The 21020-nt window shown below is 27.5% G+C and overlaps 1 protein-coding gene across 1 annotated transcript; it reads right to left on the bottom strand.

Moving 5' to 3' along the window:
* Window positions 1-7187: 7187 nt before the first annotated feature.
* LOC145850086 (histone-lysine N-methyltransferase SUV39H2-like) lies at window positions 7188-7808 on the bottom strand. The gene has a single exon (XM_082955232.1). It carries the CDS (start codon window positions 7806-7808, stop codon window positions 7188-7190), a length of 621 nt encoding a protein of 206 aa, XP_082811358.1.
* Between the last annotated feature and the right edge of the window lie 13212 nt (window positions 7809-21020).

The following is a 21020-nucleotide window of genomic DNA, read 5'->3' as shown; positions in this document are numbered from 1 at the left end:
TTGTTTTTTGAAAAAAAAAACTTTTCTGTATGCTCTTTTTTGCTAACTAGATCTGAATTGTCCGGATCTCTGTTAGGATCCGGCCGGAACCGGATTCGAGCCTTGTTTTAAAATCAAGATCCGACCAGAACCGGATCCGGATCTTTTTTTTAAACCGACATCCGGCCGGAACCGGATCCGGATATTTTTTCATATCAAGATCCGGCCATATCCGGATATCAGACAGAAATGGCAATATCCGGCCGGTTTTGGACCCGGATAGTGAGTCCGATACATCACTAGTATAAACCTATGTAAGACTTAAACTTTTATATGGATATTGTGTTATGGGTTTTTAGTATCTTCAGAAGGTTTAAATTTAGATGAATGGTTATTCATTTTTTTGGGTATATATTTAATTAAAGGTTGTGTTTTTAGGTAGTTTAAATATTTTAGCAAGATAAAAACATTTTTAATCAGAAAAACAATTTTTAAAACTCTTAGAATGTCTTTAAAAATTATTAGGATTAAGTGTTGACAATCACAACTAAGTGTGTCAATTTTAAAAAATAGTTTTAGCCTACTGATTCTAATTTAATTTTTACAGCGTTACTAAGCCAACACTTGCCAAACTAGCATAAGTTTTCAAAAAAGATTGCTCAGATTTGTTATAAAAACCTAATTTAAACTATTTAAAATGGCAGTAATAGTTATTTATTTGTTTTTGGTATGTAATAAAAATAAGAACTACCGGATTTCCAGAAATAACAAGTTTTAAATACTGAAACATGTTTGGACTAAAATTTCATGTTCAAGTATTTAATGAGGATATTTTTTCAAAAAATCTGGTAACTTTGCTACAAACTACTTAAATTTTAGTCCAAATTTTAAAATAAAAGAAATGTTTTTAAAAGAAAAATTAACATGTTAACAAATAAAGCTGACAAACGTTTCTAGAATTGTACTAAACAACTTCCAAATTATAATTATTTGTTATACTTAAAATTAAATTAATCTATTAAATAATTAAAATTAAAACAAGCTATTTTACTACATTTAAATATACTTAAAACTTAAATGATTAAATATTTAATTTAATATATATAAACTTAAAAATTTAAATGTACTTTTAGTAAATACTTTTACTTAAAACAAAACAAGTGAGCTTAATTATTACTATATGACTAAAATTTACATTCATAAATGTTTTTATTTATTTTTAACATTAATTTTTGTATTTTTTTATTAGGCAGTTTAATAAGAGTTATATAAAGCCGTTATATACATAATTTACACATTTAAACTACAAAAGACAAAAAATGTGTCAAATAAGTTCTGTATGACCACAAAAAAAAATAGAATAAAGTTTATATAAATGTAAAGTTACGTTTTAAAATAACAGTTTTAGTCTTATCAAAAATCCTAACAAAATATTTATATAAACATTAACATAAAACAGGAACAGATTTTGTTGAACATTTTTAAACTAGTTTATTATAAAAAAGATCTTTTATGATAAAACTTGTTTTCAACATCTAACTTGTACTTCCAAGGTCTGCTTCAAATGAATCTTATAAATACTATATTATTAAAAAACTATAATTTTCAAAGGTCATTCTGTGAACTCAATATTCACAATTATCTATTGAAAAATCTTTAAATTTTTATTGGATTGCAGAAATTTTAATTAAGGTTCCCATTCAAGTTTAAGGATATTTAAAAAAATAAGTTAGCTAAAAATTTATATTTTTTTTTAATTTAAAATATTAAGTTTCTAACTTGATAGTATTTTATAACTACAACTCAGGGCTTCTACAATTCCAGTAAAAAAGAGTTCTGAATGTTGAATTTTATTCTGTTAAGAATTTATAATTACAAATTAATTGCTCAAGAAATTGTATGGCGATTAAACAAAAGAAATCTGTAAATTATGCTACAAGGCCACGTGTATTAAGTTTTCTTAATATGTAAAAACAGCTAGATTTTAAATCCAAAAATAAACTTTCTCATTTCAAAAACTTTCAAATACAGTGCAGTCACCTTTCGCGATCTAAGCACTCGTTTAGTTACTCACTTTCATTTTGTTATGCTTTTTAGAACTTGATAAATAAATAGTTAAAAAATCTTAATTTCTTTAATATTGAAATTTGTTGTATGTATTAAGTTTGGAACGTGTTTAACTGTTTATATATAATTTTAAACGTTAAAACACCTCTACACCACTAACACACCGGAAAGTTGTTTTCCTTGAAGGTTAGACATTTGATTTTGCCTCAATTAAATTTTTTTATTTAACAACAGTTGCAGTTAAAATTCTCAAAAAAAAAACATGATTGATGACAGTCTGACAATAATAAAAGTTCACAACAAAATGAATTTAAATTTTCACACAGGGCCTTCAGTTCTTCTTCATGCTCGGAAGATCACGACGATTTGTTGGAATCGGTATTCTTCATTAATATCTTTTTAAATGCATTGTAAGAAAACAGCCAGTATAGTAAGTATATTTGCTACCTCTCGTTTAGTTACTTTCTCTTATTCAATTAAGCACTTTTGCTATGGAAAAAAATGTGCGTATAACCGTGAGATGTGACTGTAATTGATAATTAAATTTCTATTAATACAAGCTATCCTCATGAATATCTTTTTTCACAAAATTAAAAAGAAAACTTTGTTGTTAAAATAAATTTTTAAGCAAAAGGTTCAAAAGTCATCTTCATAAATATATCAGATCACAATGACAACTATTTTACTAATGTAATTAACTTTTTTTTAAGAATCTTTGATTTACAGGAGCCGAATCAGGATTTTTAGTCAGATTTTTTATAAACAGTTTTAGTTTTAAACCAGTTTTATAATAATTATTAGCAGCTCGCTTCGTTAAAGTTTTACTTTTGATATACATTTTAGATAATATAAAATGTTTTGGCTAAATCAAAAACTTAAATATTTATTTTTACTATACTTTCAGGATTTTTTGTGATATTATAAAACTAAAGTCATAGAGTTTTGTTAGTTAATTTACCTTTAATAAATAGGTAATAGAATTAAGTACTTGTGTATTTGAAAACAAGTAAATAATTGACAAAATAAGTGTATTTTCATTAGCCCAAAATGTTTTTAGCCATTATCAAATATTAAAGCATAACAATAACTACAGTATGTTGCTAATATTAATATTGTACTAGTTTATTAGTGAGATAGTTTAAAATGTGGTATTACAAGTAGATTATTATGTCCTTAGATATATTTATTGAATAATTTTATAGTTTGTTAATCACATAAAGTAAATAAAATATTTAAAAAATTAATTCTAGTATATGTATTTTTATTATTGTTACTTTCTGTATGTTTTACAATAAGTGATTTTTTTTATATAAGTATTTGCTATTAATTTCATACTAAAATTTAAGTCTGTTAATATGGGTTCATGATGATTTTGAGTTGCCAAAAGATGATCTAAATATATTTATTCTAAATTTAAACTTTTACAGTGTGATTTACAAATCAAGATTTCTTTAATTTTATCACTTAATTATTAGTCAGTAGTATAATTTTTATCCTACATTAGTATAGAAAACTTCTTGAAAGCTTCGTGTGCTTTTGGTTTATTAAAAACACTAAAACATACAATAATGTTGTCATACTTGTGATAATTCTTAAATTAGAAACTTATCTTTTTTGGTTTATTCAGTCGCACTGTTATACTCTGTTCGATCTGGTGATACCAGAGTTTATCTAGGCTAAGTTTTGACAGACTTTTTTAAGTTGCAGACCAAATTTATTTTAAAAAATCTCTTTATATTTATAAGTTAGTAGTAAAAAAACATATTTAGAACACATACTTTTTAAACTAAAGGTTATGCTCACTCTTGATAACAATAATTTGTCCTGGACATGACATTAAACTGTATCCCTGTTGTATCACTCGATAACCGAGAATTTTTTTCAGTTTATTTGACTAAATTTTTGAGCGCTTTGTTATCTTTCCTTTAATATACAATAATAAAATTTAAAAGTTTTCTAAATCTTTTAATAAAATAAAATTAGTTGAAGCCATTTTTTAACATTTTTTAAAACCAAATCATTCTTCTATAAGGAATTACATGCTAAATCCCAACTTTTTCATACAAACCAAAATAAATTTTCAAATACCGAGTGTTGAGATAAGTGAAATATTCATTAAGAAAAAACTATTAAAAAGCAAGTGATAAATTAAAACTGTACAAACCTTTTCTTTTTCGTATGTGTCGGCCACTTGGTTTCGATCTTGCAACTTATTTACAAAACTTGGTTCAACTCAGAAAGTTTTCAAATCCACATTAGTACACCCACGCCATCAGGCCACATATTTATATTCACCAAATCGTAGCTGAACTCTTCCTGGCTTATTTTTATAATAACCAAGAATAATAGTAAAAGTTTATCAGTATCAATGACTCGTTCATCAACGTTAAACATATCTATAAAAACAAATACAAACATACTTTTTTTCTGTCCATTTTTTTTGCTGAGTAATCATTCAAAAGTGCACTTTTGAGCGCATTTAAATTTTCTAACCCAGGTAAGCATAGTGGTACATTGTTTATTGCTGGCACCATAGGAGCAGGAATATTCTCTATTTCCTTTTCTAAGGTGCTCTTTTATTATTAGCATTTTCATTAACAAGAAATTTAAGGCAATCATAATCCGAGCTGACCTCATGTGGGCTAAACAACTGCGGTGCCTTTGTGTCAAAGCTTTTATATTCTAATCTTTTCTGTAAGGAGTACTTTACTATAAACATTAACAGTAACATTAAAATTGTTGACTAAATCAAGAAGCACGCTATTATTTTTTGAAAATGTAAAATCAGGGATATAGTTTATTTCTAATTCACAAGCTTCACCTTTTTTTGCATTGTTGGTATTTTCACTGACATTGTCAAGATGTCATCAAGTTCTTGATCTATGACGACCTCGTATGAGCTCGTTAGATTTTAGCAGTAACTACAGAATGCGTTTGTTTCAATGGTTGTTAACGTTAAACTAAACTTAAAAACCTTCTGTTTCTCTATGTTAGTCTGTGTAAACCATATTTTTTTAATACAAATTGGTCATATGGTACCAAATGAAATACAACTTTCCTTCTTTCTTATTTTGCTGAAAAGTGCAGCTCTGTAAAGTAGTAGACAATTACTGCCAACGTAGAGGGGTTGAAACTTCCTTGCCATCTGGATAATAATATATTTGTGTTTTTTATAAAATTTTGCACTTTTTTTTAAGCATTTGTCCTTTTCTTCAAATGGATCTTAAAGCAAGATTGGAGAGCCTGTCCAGTTTTTTAAGTTAAAAAAACTCTCTCACATCTAAGTAATTTTAGAGAAGAACTATTTCTAAAATTATGCACTCAGAAACTTATCGTTGCCAGCTTAAATAAAAAAAAGTAAAAGGAAAAGAAGTATAAATATAAAATAATATAATCAAACAATTATATATAATCAAACAATTCTACAACAACTTTGTAAATTTATATAGTAACGTCTAATGTATCTGTGTTTGGAACGTAGTTTAAGACGCTTTCTGTTAAACTTTCAGCATTTTAACGGAGTGTCTGATGGGGAAATTGTTACCCGGAAATGATAGGGAAATTGTTTTGTTTCTTGTTGATCGTCTTACAGATTCATCCTTAAAACTTTGGGCACCTTTCCTAACATCCAACTTCTTACCTCTAAAATTATAGATTGGAATATGTTTCCGTCAGTTAATAGAACGTTTCTGGTGCAGAATAATCCAGACTATTGACATCATTCTGCAAATACATTTCAATTTAATGAAGTATTTAAAGTGTACATATATTAAACAATAAATATGCCTTGTAATTAGCTGGTCACAGATCTTGCTCACATTTGAGGTAGTAGCAACAAAATATTTTATTTGGTTGATGTGGTACTTTACTTTTCGTAACACAGGTTACAAAACCATCAGAGTGTAGCTTATCGGAAGTTCGCTGTCACTGATTGTAGTTAACAATTAATTTTTGTCATCACCAAAACTCAGATTTCAAAAGTTTTAAATGGATCATGGTCTTAATACAAACTCATAAACTCCGCTATCTGGAACATTACCACTGATATGGTATTCTTTTATACCACCACTGACTTACTAGTTTAGCAACACTTACTTCTAACTAGTCTAGAATAATTTAATAACGTAAGTTTGCCAAGCTAGACCTCCGCCAGATAAAATTTCCTTAGCTTAAGTTGCTTATGTTTGAATCGACTTTGACTGACTTACAGATGCAAGCAGTTGCAGTAAATTATTACCAAAATTTGTTTAAGTGCGTTGAAACTTCAGCATTAGATTAGATAATATCTTGCTGGTTTTCTACTTTGTGTAGATTGTGAAATATCATCATAAATTTGGTCCCATCCAAGGATTAAAACTTTTTTAAACCATTCGGGACCACTAAAGATTCTTTAAGAAGAAAATCTCCTTATATTTATTTTTTTTAATTATTAACAATCTGTAAAAACATTGTATAAATATAAATAGACTACAATTGGCTACATCTTAAATAACTACACATAGTTTTAGTAAAAACTCATTTTTTGTTGTTGAAAATTTTAATTACACTTTTTTTGAACTCTATAAGCATGCTATTTTTTAATTATAAATACGTAAAGGTTTAAAATATTTTTTAACTAGTAACATTTATCAAAAATCTATACTTTTTTATAATAATAAAGAAAACGAATAATCATTGAAATTTATCACTTAAAACTTTAAAAAAAGCACAACATCACATGTTTAAATCACAAACTAAAAACCAATCAATAATACAAAAAGCTAATAATATCTCCATTTTTTATGAGCTTTAAGTACATAATAGCTTTAAAATTAATCTAGGATATAAATGTTTAATACAAAATCTTAAAACTATAGTTTCACTGTTGATATAGAACTATATCAAATTTAAAAAATACAACTCAAATGTTTAAATTAAAGTTCAAAATCAATTTATTAATTTTTCGCTTAGATGTATTTACTTTATTTTAAAAAGTTGTACGTATCATAAAATTAATACGTCAAACAAAACTCAAGTTTTAAATTACTTTTTCACTTAAGTTTTAAACTTTATAAAACATTTAAACTAAAGTATTCAAACGTTTATGCAGCAACGTTTTCATCACACAACGAATTTAGTTTAAAACTAGAAGTTCAACTTCTTCACATGAAGTAGCCTCTGCATTTTTTAGCGCCACAGTTACACTTTTTTCTCTTATTTTTGTTTACTTCCACCAGGTAGTCGTTAGTGAGCTCTTCATTCGCTTCTATATCTGTTTTGGCAAAATAACACAACCTCGCCACTGATGAGTTTACAAAAACTGCTATTTCCACCAAGTTTGCGTTGCAAGAGTGGTTGACGAATCTGGCCTCATTTCCATGCTTTGAAGCATCAATTATTTTATTTCTTTTTCGCCTGTCCATTTGTGGAGTCTCATATCCGTACAACCCATTTTTGTTGCCTTTTTTATCGTATTCCTTTTCATCTATAACGTTTCCTTTGTATTCTGACACAAACGCCCCTTTTGGGTATTCTTCTAGAGTCTTGACTGCCCAACCTTTGCTTTGGGTTTTGTAGATGCACAGCTTGCATCTACTTTCTCTTTGCACTACTCTGTTGACACAGTTTTCCGGGCATTTACAAGCGCTGTTGCACTCAAATACTCTGTTTATTTTGTGTGATTCATCAACTTTAAGGAGACCTTGTTCGTTATAAGTCATGTTTGCCTTGTTCTTGATGCAAGGGCAAGAATTGTCGCATTTTATGCAGCTGCAACTTTTCATATGTTTTTCCTTTTTTTTGAGCCTTTTGGTTTGTTTAAACTTATAATTATTTGGAAACTGGTCTAGATCCACTTCGTTTTCAAGAGCGATGTGAGGAAAACCCCCAGTGAAACTATATAACCGTTTTTCTTCAAAGTCCAGTTGGGCCCTTTGAGTTTTCTTTCGTCGGAAATAAGACACTTTGATGTTGCTTTGTATTTCATTATCGAAACTATTTTTTTGCCTGGTACATCCTAGCTTGCAGAATTCACTTTTTGGTACCCAAAAGCTCGCTTCAACAGGCCAATTTTTTAGTTTAACGTTATAGTGCAATGCTTTGTTTATCGTTTTCTGTTCTTTGATGTACTCAACCTCAGCGCTTATGACGTTTTTGTTTCTGCTTAGCTGGTGCTTATGAGCATTTAGTTTGGCAGTTTTTGAGTTGAAAACTTTAACTTGCGGTTTTGGGGCTGCTTGTGAAAAGCGTTTTTCCACAATAAATGAGTGTTTTAAACATTTTCTTTTTTTTTTAAGAAAAACTTCTTTAGTTTTTCTACTTTTCATGACTACTTCTCAAAATATTTTATAGCTTAAAAATTGCTGTAAAAAGAAAAGTATTTATGTGATTAAAATCAGATATGCTTTAAAAATCTACTTTTAGTATAACTAATACCTAGTAAAAAAACATTAAATGCATGTTACAATGACTTCAGAGATTTTATCTTGAAATTTAGTTATAAGTTGTTATGTTTTATCTAAAAAGGAAAAAAAGTTAAACGTTTTTTAGGTAGAATGTACAAAATTTAATTATACAGTGTATGATTGTAATAAGCTAGTATTTATCCAAAAAAAAAAAAAAAATTTCTTTAATTTAATTTTATTAAAACTTGAACTCAAAACTAAACTTTTGAAATTAAGTAAAATACACTCATAGAACTTATAAACACTTGTTATTGTACCTATGTGGTGTTATTATGGAAAATAAAAAAGAAAAGTAAATATATTACCAGGTTTTTAAAAGATAACCTCTGGTTATGATAATTGAAAATTAAAAAATGGAAAAGCAGTGTTTTTATTCATTCTTTTCTAAGGTTTTTTCATAAAAAAACTCTTATCAAGCATAGTTTAGATCAACAAACTCTTTAAAATAAATCAAGAGACTTAACAAATAACTTACTAGTTAAAATAATGTCTAATTGGGCACTTATTATAATCATTTTAATTATGTTATGTTAAAATATTTCAAAATGACTGACTCCTTCAAAAGTTTATTCTTTATATAAATTAAAGTTTTTAGTTAAAAAAAAAAAAATTTTCATAATTACTTTTAATGGTTATTAGCACATAAATGATTAATCTTTTTTATATTGTTATTCACCTTAAATTTATACTTTAAGTTAGGTTCAGAAAGTGATAACATTATTAAATGCAACATTATTTACAGTAGGACAAATTATAAAATTAAACATATAAACATGAAATACTGGATAATTACAATACATTTTTACTTTGTCAGTAATTGTAAAAAGTTTATTATCACATAAATGTTAGGTTATGCCTGATTGATTTATATAATAGGTGGAGCTACTTAAAAAAGCTCAAGCATGCTTATTGATATTTTTTTGTTTCTGAATACTTGTTTCATTTTACTATACAACTTTTTACATTTCACTTTTAGTTTAAAAGAAAATTAACAATTGAGTTAGTTGATTCTGCATTGCATACCCAAATTATGTTCTACTGCCCAGTAATTTGTTATAAAAGTCATAGTGCAAAATCATGAAGTTATCTAGATTATGTATTCAATAAATCTAAAACTTTTTATAAAAGTTTCATAAGTTTTAAGGCTGTTGTAGCTAATGGAAAAATAAAAAAACGGAAAATTTTTTTTTTTCTTTAACTAATTCGGAATTTACTACTATTCTTAATTAAAAAAAAAAGTGTTGCCACTTCCTACAAAAACACTATACAAATTAACAAACACATATATAAATTTTATACAAAATTTTGAAATTCAACTATACATATTTATAAAACAACTTGTTCTAGAATTAAAAAAAAATTATCTATAATGTAAACTTTTAACAACTACCTGAACCACAATGATGTTTTGGTTACATGACAATTCAAATTCGGACAACTCAAATTCCGACAATTCAAATTCTCAAAAAAATATTTAAAATACTATATCTTAAAAAGTAAACTATATTTGATAAAAATAAAAATTATCTATGTTGATCTTATTAAAATCAACAAGCCACTTTTTCTTTTTTACTAAATTTCAAACATTTTTAAAGATATTTTAAATATACTAAAAACAACTATGTATTTTATTCTATTTAAGCCATATCTCAAAAAATATTTAATGTTTTGCAAAAAGAAAAAAACTACTTGTAGGTATTAAAAGAACCTGCATATATATTTTTTATGTTTAAGAAATATACATTACTTTTTTTATTTTGGCCTTTTCAACATTTTTTTAAGAATTTGAATTGTCGGAATTTGAGTTGTCCGAATTTGAATAGTCGTGCACCCTGATGTTTTAAATCATAACTGTCAAATGTTTATGCATTTTGCTTAAAAATGAAATAAATATCTAATACAGTTTTTATTTTTTAAATTTACATGAGAGAGTAGGAACTTTTTTTTTTTTCAATACATACAAGTGTGTTAAATAACACTTCCTTTCAAGCACTTTCACTACACACATTTGAAAGCAATTAGCAATTTAGGTTTAACTTCTTAAAAAATAGAGTTTATTTTATTAACGCTTATGTTAAGCCAGATGCGTCTTTTATTTAGATAAGAATGAGTTTAAAATATCGGATTATGTTTAAACACTATAAGAACTAAAGGCATGAACATATAAAAGTATCAAAGCTTATTTTGCCGAAAAACATATATATATAATCAAGCTGACTTTTTTTAGTCTAAAAAAACCTTTATGGTATCAGCACGTATAGATTATGTCACTTAATATAATCGCTATAAGTCATTCTTATTAAATCTATTGAAGCAAAATAGCTGTACGGGTTGGCTGCAGTGTTAAGGAGTATGATTTTATTTGGCCATAAAATTTTGCAATTAATTTAAAGTAAGTTTACAGAAGTACATTAATAACATTTAATCCCCTATCTTTAATTTACTTGACTAAAATTTCCAATTCAATTCTTACCCATAATCTACCTTACCCAAACAATATGCAAATGAATGGAAAAAAAAATTGACTATTTAAAATTTAAAATAAATAGATGACAAGTTGTACTGACAACATATAGGTAACTGTAATTACACTTTTGACTTCAATAGCGACTCTAACGTGATATCGAACTCACAATCTCCCAGCAATATTCAAGCGACTATAAACAGCACTCATGACACATAAATAAGCGCGCAGACTAGAGAAAAAAATGAGATTGTGAATTTTAATGCTTTAGATGAAGTTGATTTAGATATTAAGGATTTAGCTCACTTATTAGAGCAAGCTAAGTTTTTAGAGAAAAAAGTAAATTAAAAAACGAATTAAAAGCAATTTATAAGACATTAGATACAAATAACACCATAAATGACAGCGGCCTCCCCCTTAACAATCAGACCTCGCACGCTTTAGGTGAAACCTCAAAACAAGGAAGTTTCAAAAATAAAACGTTTGGAAGTTGTTTGCTTTTTCAAAATATTGATGCCGTACTGATCCGGCTATGGAGTTACGTTTTTTTTTGCAAACCGATGTACGGCCTATGGTATAATCTCTAACATGGAGAAGTTTGAGATTCTCCAGAGAATATGGCCCAGTTCTGATATCATAGACTTTGTGGAAACACATGACGAAGACAGAACGTACAACGGTCTTGTTAACTTTTTACAAGGCAAAGGTAGTAAATTGTCTCGTATATTCGGTACAAGCCCATCATGGCCAGAGCCAGTACAATTCCAGGATTTGTTTTAGTCAGCTAAGCAATGGGCAAAGTCTAAAGAGGAAGACAGAGTTAAATACGTTATTCACAAACATGCCCCAAATAATCTAAACAGCAAAATTAAGGAATGTTTTGGGCTCGAATATAACGAGATTTTTAGGCGTACAGAGTTTATATAAGGTATTGAACAACAGAGGGTCTTTATAAAATTCTAAAAACTTTTCATACGAACTTCAGCGTTTCAAGCACAATAAGAGATACTTTAACAAACAAAAGTGGCATGAGATCATTCTGCCCGAATCTCTGTACCTAACAGCATTTAATGTGGCCCATGATAGGTTTCATCTGGGTATTGATAAAACAATCGAGGCTATTGCAAAAGACTATTACTGGCCTACATTAATTAAAGGTGTGACTTATTTGGTCAAAAGCTGTGTGTTATGTCAAGCGACCAAAGTCACAAGATATAATCTCCGAAAACTGTTTATTTTTCCAGACAGTACGGAACGATTCAAGTTCGTTCACATAGATCTTTTCGGTCCTTTAAATGAGTCATCTTGTAATAATAAGTATATTTTAACAGCCAAAGACCGAGCCACAGGGTTTCTTGTGACTATGCCGATCACAGAAAAGAAAGCATTGACTATCAAGAATGTTGTTTTTTTCAATGCTTGGTAGGTCCATTTGGGGTCCCTCAAGTAGTTGTTTCCGATAACGGTCGTGAACTTGTTAACACCGCGTTAGCCGAAGCGTTCGAGCAGTTAGGGATAGATCATTGTTTGGTATCCCTGTACAGGCTCAAATCTAACGGTTTCATTGAGAGGCAACATAAGTCTATCAATGTTGAATTTCGCGCGTTTTCTGATAGGACAAATTGGGCTTTGCATTTGCCTCTGATAACTGCAGCTTTAAACAATACCTTCGTTGAAGGATCACCTTATACCCCAGCTCAATATGCTCTCGGGACGGCCTAGAATCTCTCGGGGAGAGTAATGTTCGACAAAAATGAGGGTACTGACGTTATCACCACACCCAACACTCTAGAAATTAAAGTAATTTTGAATATCATTACTAAAATTGGGAGCCAATTTAAGCATTACAATAATAAATCATACTATGAACCAGGGATTTCGAATTCGAATGGGTTTGGCTTAGGAGACAAAATAAGCTAAGAACACTCCAAAATGGTCCATATAAAGTACTTTCTTGTTTAGTACAAAGAATGATTATTCAAAAGATTTCTGGGTTGGTAAAGGTTTCTATAAGGAACGTGAAAGCGTATGTTCCCAGAGTTACGACTTATGAGGAAAATGAAACGTACAATTTAAGAAAACGAAAAGTCCCCATAAGTTATGCCGAAGCATCTAGCTCGGATGAACTCTAAGCGTTCATTCGGCGTAATTATCTTTTTTTTGCTGTTTTTAAGCGTTTATGTATATTTAAGAGTAGTGAATGGAAAAAAACTGGTTACAACTTACACAGCAAAGTTTAATATACAATATTTAATAACAAATGTTATTCAAATAATGCATATTAAATCAAGTTAAATTGTACAAAAAGTTAATAAAGCTAAAGAACAATTTAATACTTTCTTTAATAAGCAACAAAGTTTAATCTATAATTTGGTACGTCCTTTTAAAGCACCAAATTTATAAAAGTTCCAACGCTTAACTGAATTCCACTAAAATATTCAATTCAATTCAAAGTGATAGAAAGTGGTGTGTCATTCATCACAGTTCATCAGTAACTGACCGTTGCTACAACAAGAATAGCATTTTGTACTAGAAATTGGTCGTTAAGCATACGTCATAGTGCTTTAACAAATTTTAACTTTGAAGTGTTACAACTACTTAATTTGTAAACTTATTTACTATTATCACAAAGCAGGGACAATTAGCGATTTCAGCACAGCAACAACAAAAAAAGTTTTATTTTATTCAAACGTAACCCAATTCATTTTCATTTCTATTGACAATTTCGTAACACTTATTGGCATCATACCGCTTTGGTTTTTTAAGGCGTTTTAAATTGTAATTAAACAAAATATGGTTCTGTTAACATTTTGCGTACTGTTGTGCGACATTTTTATTTAAAAATATTCTTCTTACAGCAGCAGTTTTGAACATGATTAGGTTAGTATTAAAACTTTTATGTTTTAAACTTTTTCAGCAAAAACTAAGTAACTATTAAAATGTACTGCATTTATGCTATCAAATTAAATCTATTAAATGAAAAACAACTGAATACATAAACATAATTAACTTAATTTATATCCTGTTAGCTCAACAAATTTAAAATAAGAGTTTAACTTACAGCTTTCTACTATAAAAAAAGAAGTCTTTTTATACAGTGTTTTCATCATGAGTTAACAAGAAACGAATCATGGTCTTGTGTAGTACGATTTGTAGGTATTACACGGACCTATGAGATAAGCAGTTGACCACCTTAAGTAGGGGTAAGAATAATACTTAAAGTACTTAGAGCATAGTTATATCTCTCAGTGATTGTTATTTTTTTAGTCTACAAAAATTTTTAATTAGTTTTAAAAATCAATACTTTTAAAAGTTGTATTCTTTTAGAAAACAGTTTAACTTATTCAAATTTTCTAAATTTTAGGGCTGGTTGTTTTAGGGCCCACCTGAATCAGATCCCTTTCGATCAATTCCCACCTGAACCAAGACTATAAAACTTTCTGTTGTAATCTTTCAGAAAGATCTTTTTGAATCTCAACCTAATATGGTCCAAGACCTCATGATTGGTGTGTATGATGGAGCAATCTCTGCATTGCAGTTGGTCAAAGCCTTTTCTACTTCGCACACCAGAGTGTACAAGCTAGTTATATCAGTTTTTTTTGAATTTTAGAACAGTTTTGATTTGATGCAGCAGTTTTTTAGATAATTACTACTTTACATTTGTTCTTTTTACCACTTAAATTTCAAAAAGAAAGTTAGTAACATTTCTTATTTGAAAAAAACTTGTTTCTATTAATTAACTACTAATTTGAAATTTATATTAAGTAAAAAACTAGCTCAAAAATTAAAATAATACACAAAAGTAGTGTTTCAGTAATTATCAATACTAAATAACTGCAGTTGTAAACTAAAAAAATACATAAATTTATGATGTTTTGTTGATTTTACTAACTAAATTTTGTTTTTTAAACTTTTTGTATAAGAAATAAATATAGATTAAATTTGGGTGTTATTAATTATATTAATTTATTATAAATTTCAAATTTGTTATTTCAACTATTACCTTTAACTACCTTTGTATTACTTAAAGTCTTTGTCAAGTTATCAAGCATGATACTTAAAGTTTAAATATTTTAAGTATCTAAAACAATAATGTTATTTTAAGAAAATAGAGTTTTACAAACTGGTTTTGAGTCTGACAAATAATACTAATGTTTTATTTATAAAACTACATTTAGTAATTCAAATATGTTAAATATAAACCTTTGTTAGTAGCTTAGAACTTACAAAATCTAATCTATAATTAGCGCTTAAAAATTATAAAAATTTAGTTATATATATTTTAAACAGGGATATTTAACAAGCCGATATGCCTGGTTACACTTGTCCATTGAGAACTTCGATAAGTTTTTAAATCTCATATTTCCTGAGCATGACTATAAAAACGATACAATTATAAATGATGTATTTAAAGTTGTTCGAATGTTCTTCGTTTCCTACGTCAACATTTTGCAATTTGGTTAGGGTTTAGCTTGTTTTTGTTTTTCAATTTAAATGTTTTATCATATTTAACTATAAACGTTTTCTGGTTTTTTGTTTAATTAAACAAATTAAGTCTCAAAGTTATTTAAGCTAAATAAACGTTTAATTTTACTTTTAATGTAACTTTATCTGTTAAATTAAATTTTTATTCAAGCAGTATACTGTACAAACTAATTTGTTTAAAAACTAATAGGGAAAACTTTAATTGTTTGTAAACATATTTTAATAAAGCATAATTATACTTCTTTTAAACTTATACACATTATAAGTAGATGCAGAAAAATAGAAATAAAGAAACCGAAATTCATAGGAAAATTATTCAAAATCTATAATAATATTGATCGTATTTTCTAGTTGAATAAAAAATAGCAGTAATTAGAATTCAAACACTTCTTACTTATATTTTATTATGTTTTCCATAAACTCAAAACATATGTTTATTAAAGAAAAGCAATGGGATATAAAAATAACTAAATATATAAACAATAAAGTAATATAATCAAATATCCTTAATATTATTAAAATTTTTGTTTTAAGCTTTTTTACGTCATAAAATATTTTTACGTCACAATTATACCACTTGCTCAATATCAAGTAAGTGTCATTACTGAAGTAAGAAGCTTTCCACACAACTTCGACAACCAAAACAAACATTCAATTTAAGATAAAAAGTGTCCTTTTAAAATAACTTTGAGAAGTCAACATTACGTAGAATTTTATAAATGATCGTTTTAAATTTGATACTAAACATGTTTCTGAACAAAAGTTAAATCTAAAAAATAAACTTACTATTTTTTGGCAGAAACTGTCGAGATATAATACCAAGCAAAAAATTGGACACGTTCAAAATCTACTTGCGATCAAAATTCACCCAGTCAAATTCAAGAACCGCTTACCGATCGAGCGTTAGGGGTAACAGTGATTGTGAAAAACAAATAAAAAAGAAATAAGAAAAAACGCGAAAAAAATATATAAAAGATCAATAAACAAAGAAAATATTAAAAACAAATCGGGTGGATTTTAAACACAGGTTAATTTTGATAGTATACCTATAAAAATACTTTTAGAACAACTATGTAACATTCATTAAAGCTATTACCATTATGTTAGATCTTGAAGGCAATGAGAAAATTTATACATATAATATCTTATTAACCCATTATCTTATACAAGTTAACAAAACTTTTACATGCTCATTTGATCTAAAATAGTCTAAATTTAATAAGAACTAATACCATTACATTATTGTTCCATACTATAACTCCAATACACTAATAACATACTTTAAAACAGCTTAATAAGTTTAGAATTTTATGTTTCGTAAACTGAAAACTATTTTGTTTAAGCATTCATCAACTCTACTTGAATTCTATGTTGCTTTTTGGTCTTTTTGTAGCTTGTTTTTTGTAAAATCAAAACAAGTTGTAAAGTTCTAACGATATTCAAGTTTCACTTAAAAACCGTTTTGTTTTTGAGTGAAAATCAAGAGTTATTAAGAGCACATACAAATCTTGCCCGGGCAAAGTCTGATGTAACAAAAAATAAGAAAGAGAATAAAGAGAATGAGAGCGCATTTCACTTTTATGAAACTGCATGATGCAACGATTTATTTAATGTTTTTGGTCACAAGCTGACAGTCCAGACTGAGCTGTGTTGTTGAACCGCCAGGAGCTGCAAAGACTGTTTACAAGAAAGACACTTGAACATTAGTATTAAGTTGTTTTATAAAGTTTTAGTATATATAATTATAATTGTGTTTGTTAGATTTAAAGATTGTTATTTAAAGTAAGTTCAGTTAATTTTCTTACTGTACATTTTTATAGCTCTTTTGATTTTCAACAAGTGATTTATTAAAAGCATTTTTCACAGTGGTTAAGTATAAAGTGTTTTTCACATAAGTGACATACTTTTATAGTTCTTGTATTTTTCAACACTTGGTTTTGCATTTAATATAAAGTATTTCTTAAAATATTATTGAGTTTTTTATAGTGGTTATTATACAGTATTTTAGTACCAAAACTATATATTTAATAGTTCTTGTGATATTTACAATTGGTTTTGTGTTCATTGAAGTTCGTTTAATAGAAAACCCACTAATTGTTGTGCCTGGTTATTTATATCTAGTAATACTAAGTCTAGACTAAATTAGTAAATATGTCAAATTCCAATAGTAAAGTCACACTTAAATTAAGCCCTAAGTGTAAACGTTCTAGGGTAAATGAACCTTTGGATGTTTGGTCATCAACATCCACTGGTTTCAGAATGTTGTTATTTGTCACTGTAGATTGCAACACTACAACTATCACATCACAGTATATTCAAACAATACAGTTATGATGTCGAATAGATTGCAACTGTTCAACTATTACATCACTGTAGATTGCAAAACTACAACTACCACATCACAGTAAATCGCAACATTACAATTATCGCATCAAAGAAGATACACCCATGACATCCTCCTACAATTAAACTACCACATCACAGTAGATTGCAAAAATAGAATTATCATATCACAGTATATTTCAACCCTATAACTATCTAATGACAGTAGATCACAGCACTACAATTATTACATCACAGTAGATTGTAAAACTACAATTATCACATAACAGTAGATACAACTACTATATCACTGTTTATCGCAACCCTACAACTATCACATCACTGTAGATTGCAACATTACAACTATCACATCATAGTAGATTACAATACTACAGCTAACACCTCACTGTAGATTGTAACATTACAGCCTTTATATGACAGTAAATCGCAACACTACATCTATAACATGATTGTAGTTTGCAGCACCACAACTATCACATAACAGTAGATTGCAACAATACAACTATCACATCACAGTCAATTGCAACTTTGACATCACTTCCAATATTCAAGGTGTCAACCCGTTTCGGATCCTTCATAAAGATCTTCTTCGGAAGTTTGAATGCGACGTAGGAGATGAAGATTGTATTTTTCTATAGAACAAGTGTGTGCAATTGAAAAGATGATCAAATACTATGCTGCGGAACAGATAAAAACAGCGCAATATTTATTTACACATCCAAGGGATTCTTCTTTATTTAAGAAACGATTAAGTAATCAAAAACTATTCAAACTACTTATTTTTTAACTGATATTTATCAAAAAAAACTTTATGTCATGTGTAAAGTTTTATTTCTAATTATTTAACTTAAACATTAAGCATACCGTTGCATAAAAATTCCTACTTCTAACATTTTAAAAGAACAATATAGTAATAACAGTAAATTTTTTCAACATGATATAGAGTATATATTAGTTCTTTTACAATGTTTTTTTATTGTAGTGCTGCTTTAAAGAGACTTTTTATATTATGGTACATTAATAAAAAATACGCAGCCCGCTAAAACTTTAGGTTTAAGTACAATAACTTTCTTTTATCTTAAACTTCAATAAACTTTGCATAAAAACTTACTTTGTACGCAATAAATTTAGAATAAAACTACTATAAGATATAATTTATGAAAAAAAACTAAAAAATAACGTTTTTAAATTGTATCAAGTTATTATTTGAGTAGTAACTACATTTCAGTAAGTTATAAGGGTAACGACCTTTTTTAATACTAACAACAAAACTAATGCTTTTCAGTAAGCTGTTTGTTATATAACACTTTACATAGATTTTTTTTATGTATATCATTTATTCATTATTTATTTAACTAAATATTAAATTTTGTTATAGTTTCTAAACTTTTATATGTTAATTTTAATTGTATAAATTTTAAAACTACTACTTTTAAATAAATACCCAAAACAAAATTTAAAGGCTAATCAAAAAAATAATTTTTTTTGATATTTGGGTGAAATTAAATCATTGCAACTAGCGTTAGAAATGTGATTTGATAGTAGTAGTGCTGTAATCTACTGTGATGTGATAGTTGTAGTGATGAAATCTACTGTGATGTGATAGTTGTATTGTTGCGATCTACTGTGATGAGATAGTTGGTGTTTTGCTATCTACTGTGATGGGATAGTTGTATTGTTGCAATCTACTGTGATGTGATAGTTGTATTGCTGCAATCTACTGTGAAGTGATAGTTGTAGTTTTGAAATCTACTGTGACGTGATAGTTATAGTGTTGAAATTTACTGTGGTAGCTTTAGTGTCGAAATATATTGTAATGTGAAAGTTGTAGTGTTGAAATCTATTGTGATGTGAAAGTTGTAGTGTCAAAATCTAATTTGATGTGATAGTTGTAGTATTTAAAACTACTGTGACGTGATAGTTGTAGTGTTAAAATCTATTTTGATGTGATAGTTAGAGTTTACAAAGACGGTGAAGACATTTTAAAATACTAACAACAAAATTAGTGCTTTAAAAAACTGTTTTCTCTATAATATAATTAAGTAAGCTCTAGGTCGATTTTCTTTTATGAGTATAAATAAAGAGATAAAGTCATCACTTCTATATTAAAATGTGTAAATGTGTACATTGTAAAGTTAAATTAATTAAAATTCAAATTTTATACTTTGAAAAAAATAACAAAAACAAGTTTGTTATTGTCATTTCACAGAACATTCACTGTAGTTTTCATATTTATATGTTCCGGTGAAAATTAATTACAAGTCCAGCCACCTCTCGCGAATTTAGGATGTAATTGCTGTATTTGGACAGGAGAGCACAAACACTCTTACTTGTGACGTCAAAAATGTTTTTTTTTTGTTTTAATTTAACTAGAATCCTTACTCTATACTTTTTACGTATTCAAAATTTGAATTTAATTGAATGAGTAAGTTTGCTGTAATCAAGCAAGAAATCACAAACGGTAGGTCTTTTTATGGGTATCCTTTTATGGGTGTCCTAGTTGCAGCAAAAGGATACCCATAAAAAGACTTACCTCCCCGGTCGGTCTTTTTATGGGTATCCTTTTTTTTAAATTGTACAATTTTATGTCGACGTAACGTATTTTTTTCAACTTTTTTGAACAATTCTTTTTTAAAGTAATTTTACATATATTTTTTAAACTTTTTTGTACAATTTTATTTCTAAATCTTTTTACGTATCTTTTTTCATAAAATTGTTCAATTTCTAAAAACTTAAATTTTACTTTTATAACTTAAAAATTCTATTTAAACTTAAATCTAATTTACTGTTGAAATTCAAAAGGATACCCATAAAAAGACTAAACACTGCTTTGAAACATTTTATGGGTGTCATGTTGATTTTATTCAAAATCTCTTGTTTTAAACTTAAATTTTACTTTTATTACTTAAAAATCATATTTAAACTGTTTTAATAATGAAATTTAAAAGGATACCCATAAAAAGACTAAACACTGCTTTAAAACTTTATATGGGTATCCTTACTTACACTACATTTATAAAATTTTCAATTTATATAAATATATATATATTTCATTAATTTTTTGACAACCTAGTTAAATCAACAAAGTTGTACTTGTAAAGTAAAAAATGTCATATTTCTTTTTAATTTCGTTTTTAAAGTCATATTTGAATTATATATTGTAATTTTAGTAATAGTATTTTAAAAAAGAAGTATGTTTTTAAATGAAGTAGCATTCAGTTGATAAAAATTTTTTAGTT

This window comes from Thalia democratica, chromosome 2, assembly GCF_965202585.1.
Source record: "Thalia democratica chromosome 2, ktThaDemo2.hap1.1, whole genome shotgun sequence".
Lineage (NCBI taxonomy): Eukaryota > Metazoa > Chordata > Thaliacea > Salpida > Salpidae > Thalia > Thalia democratica.
The sequence above is the reverse complement of the archived record's forward strand: the minus strand, read 5'-3'. Positions and strand labels throughout refer to the sequence as shown.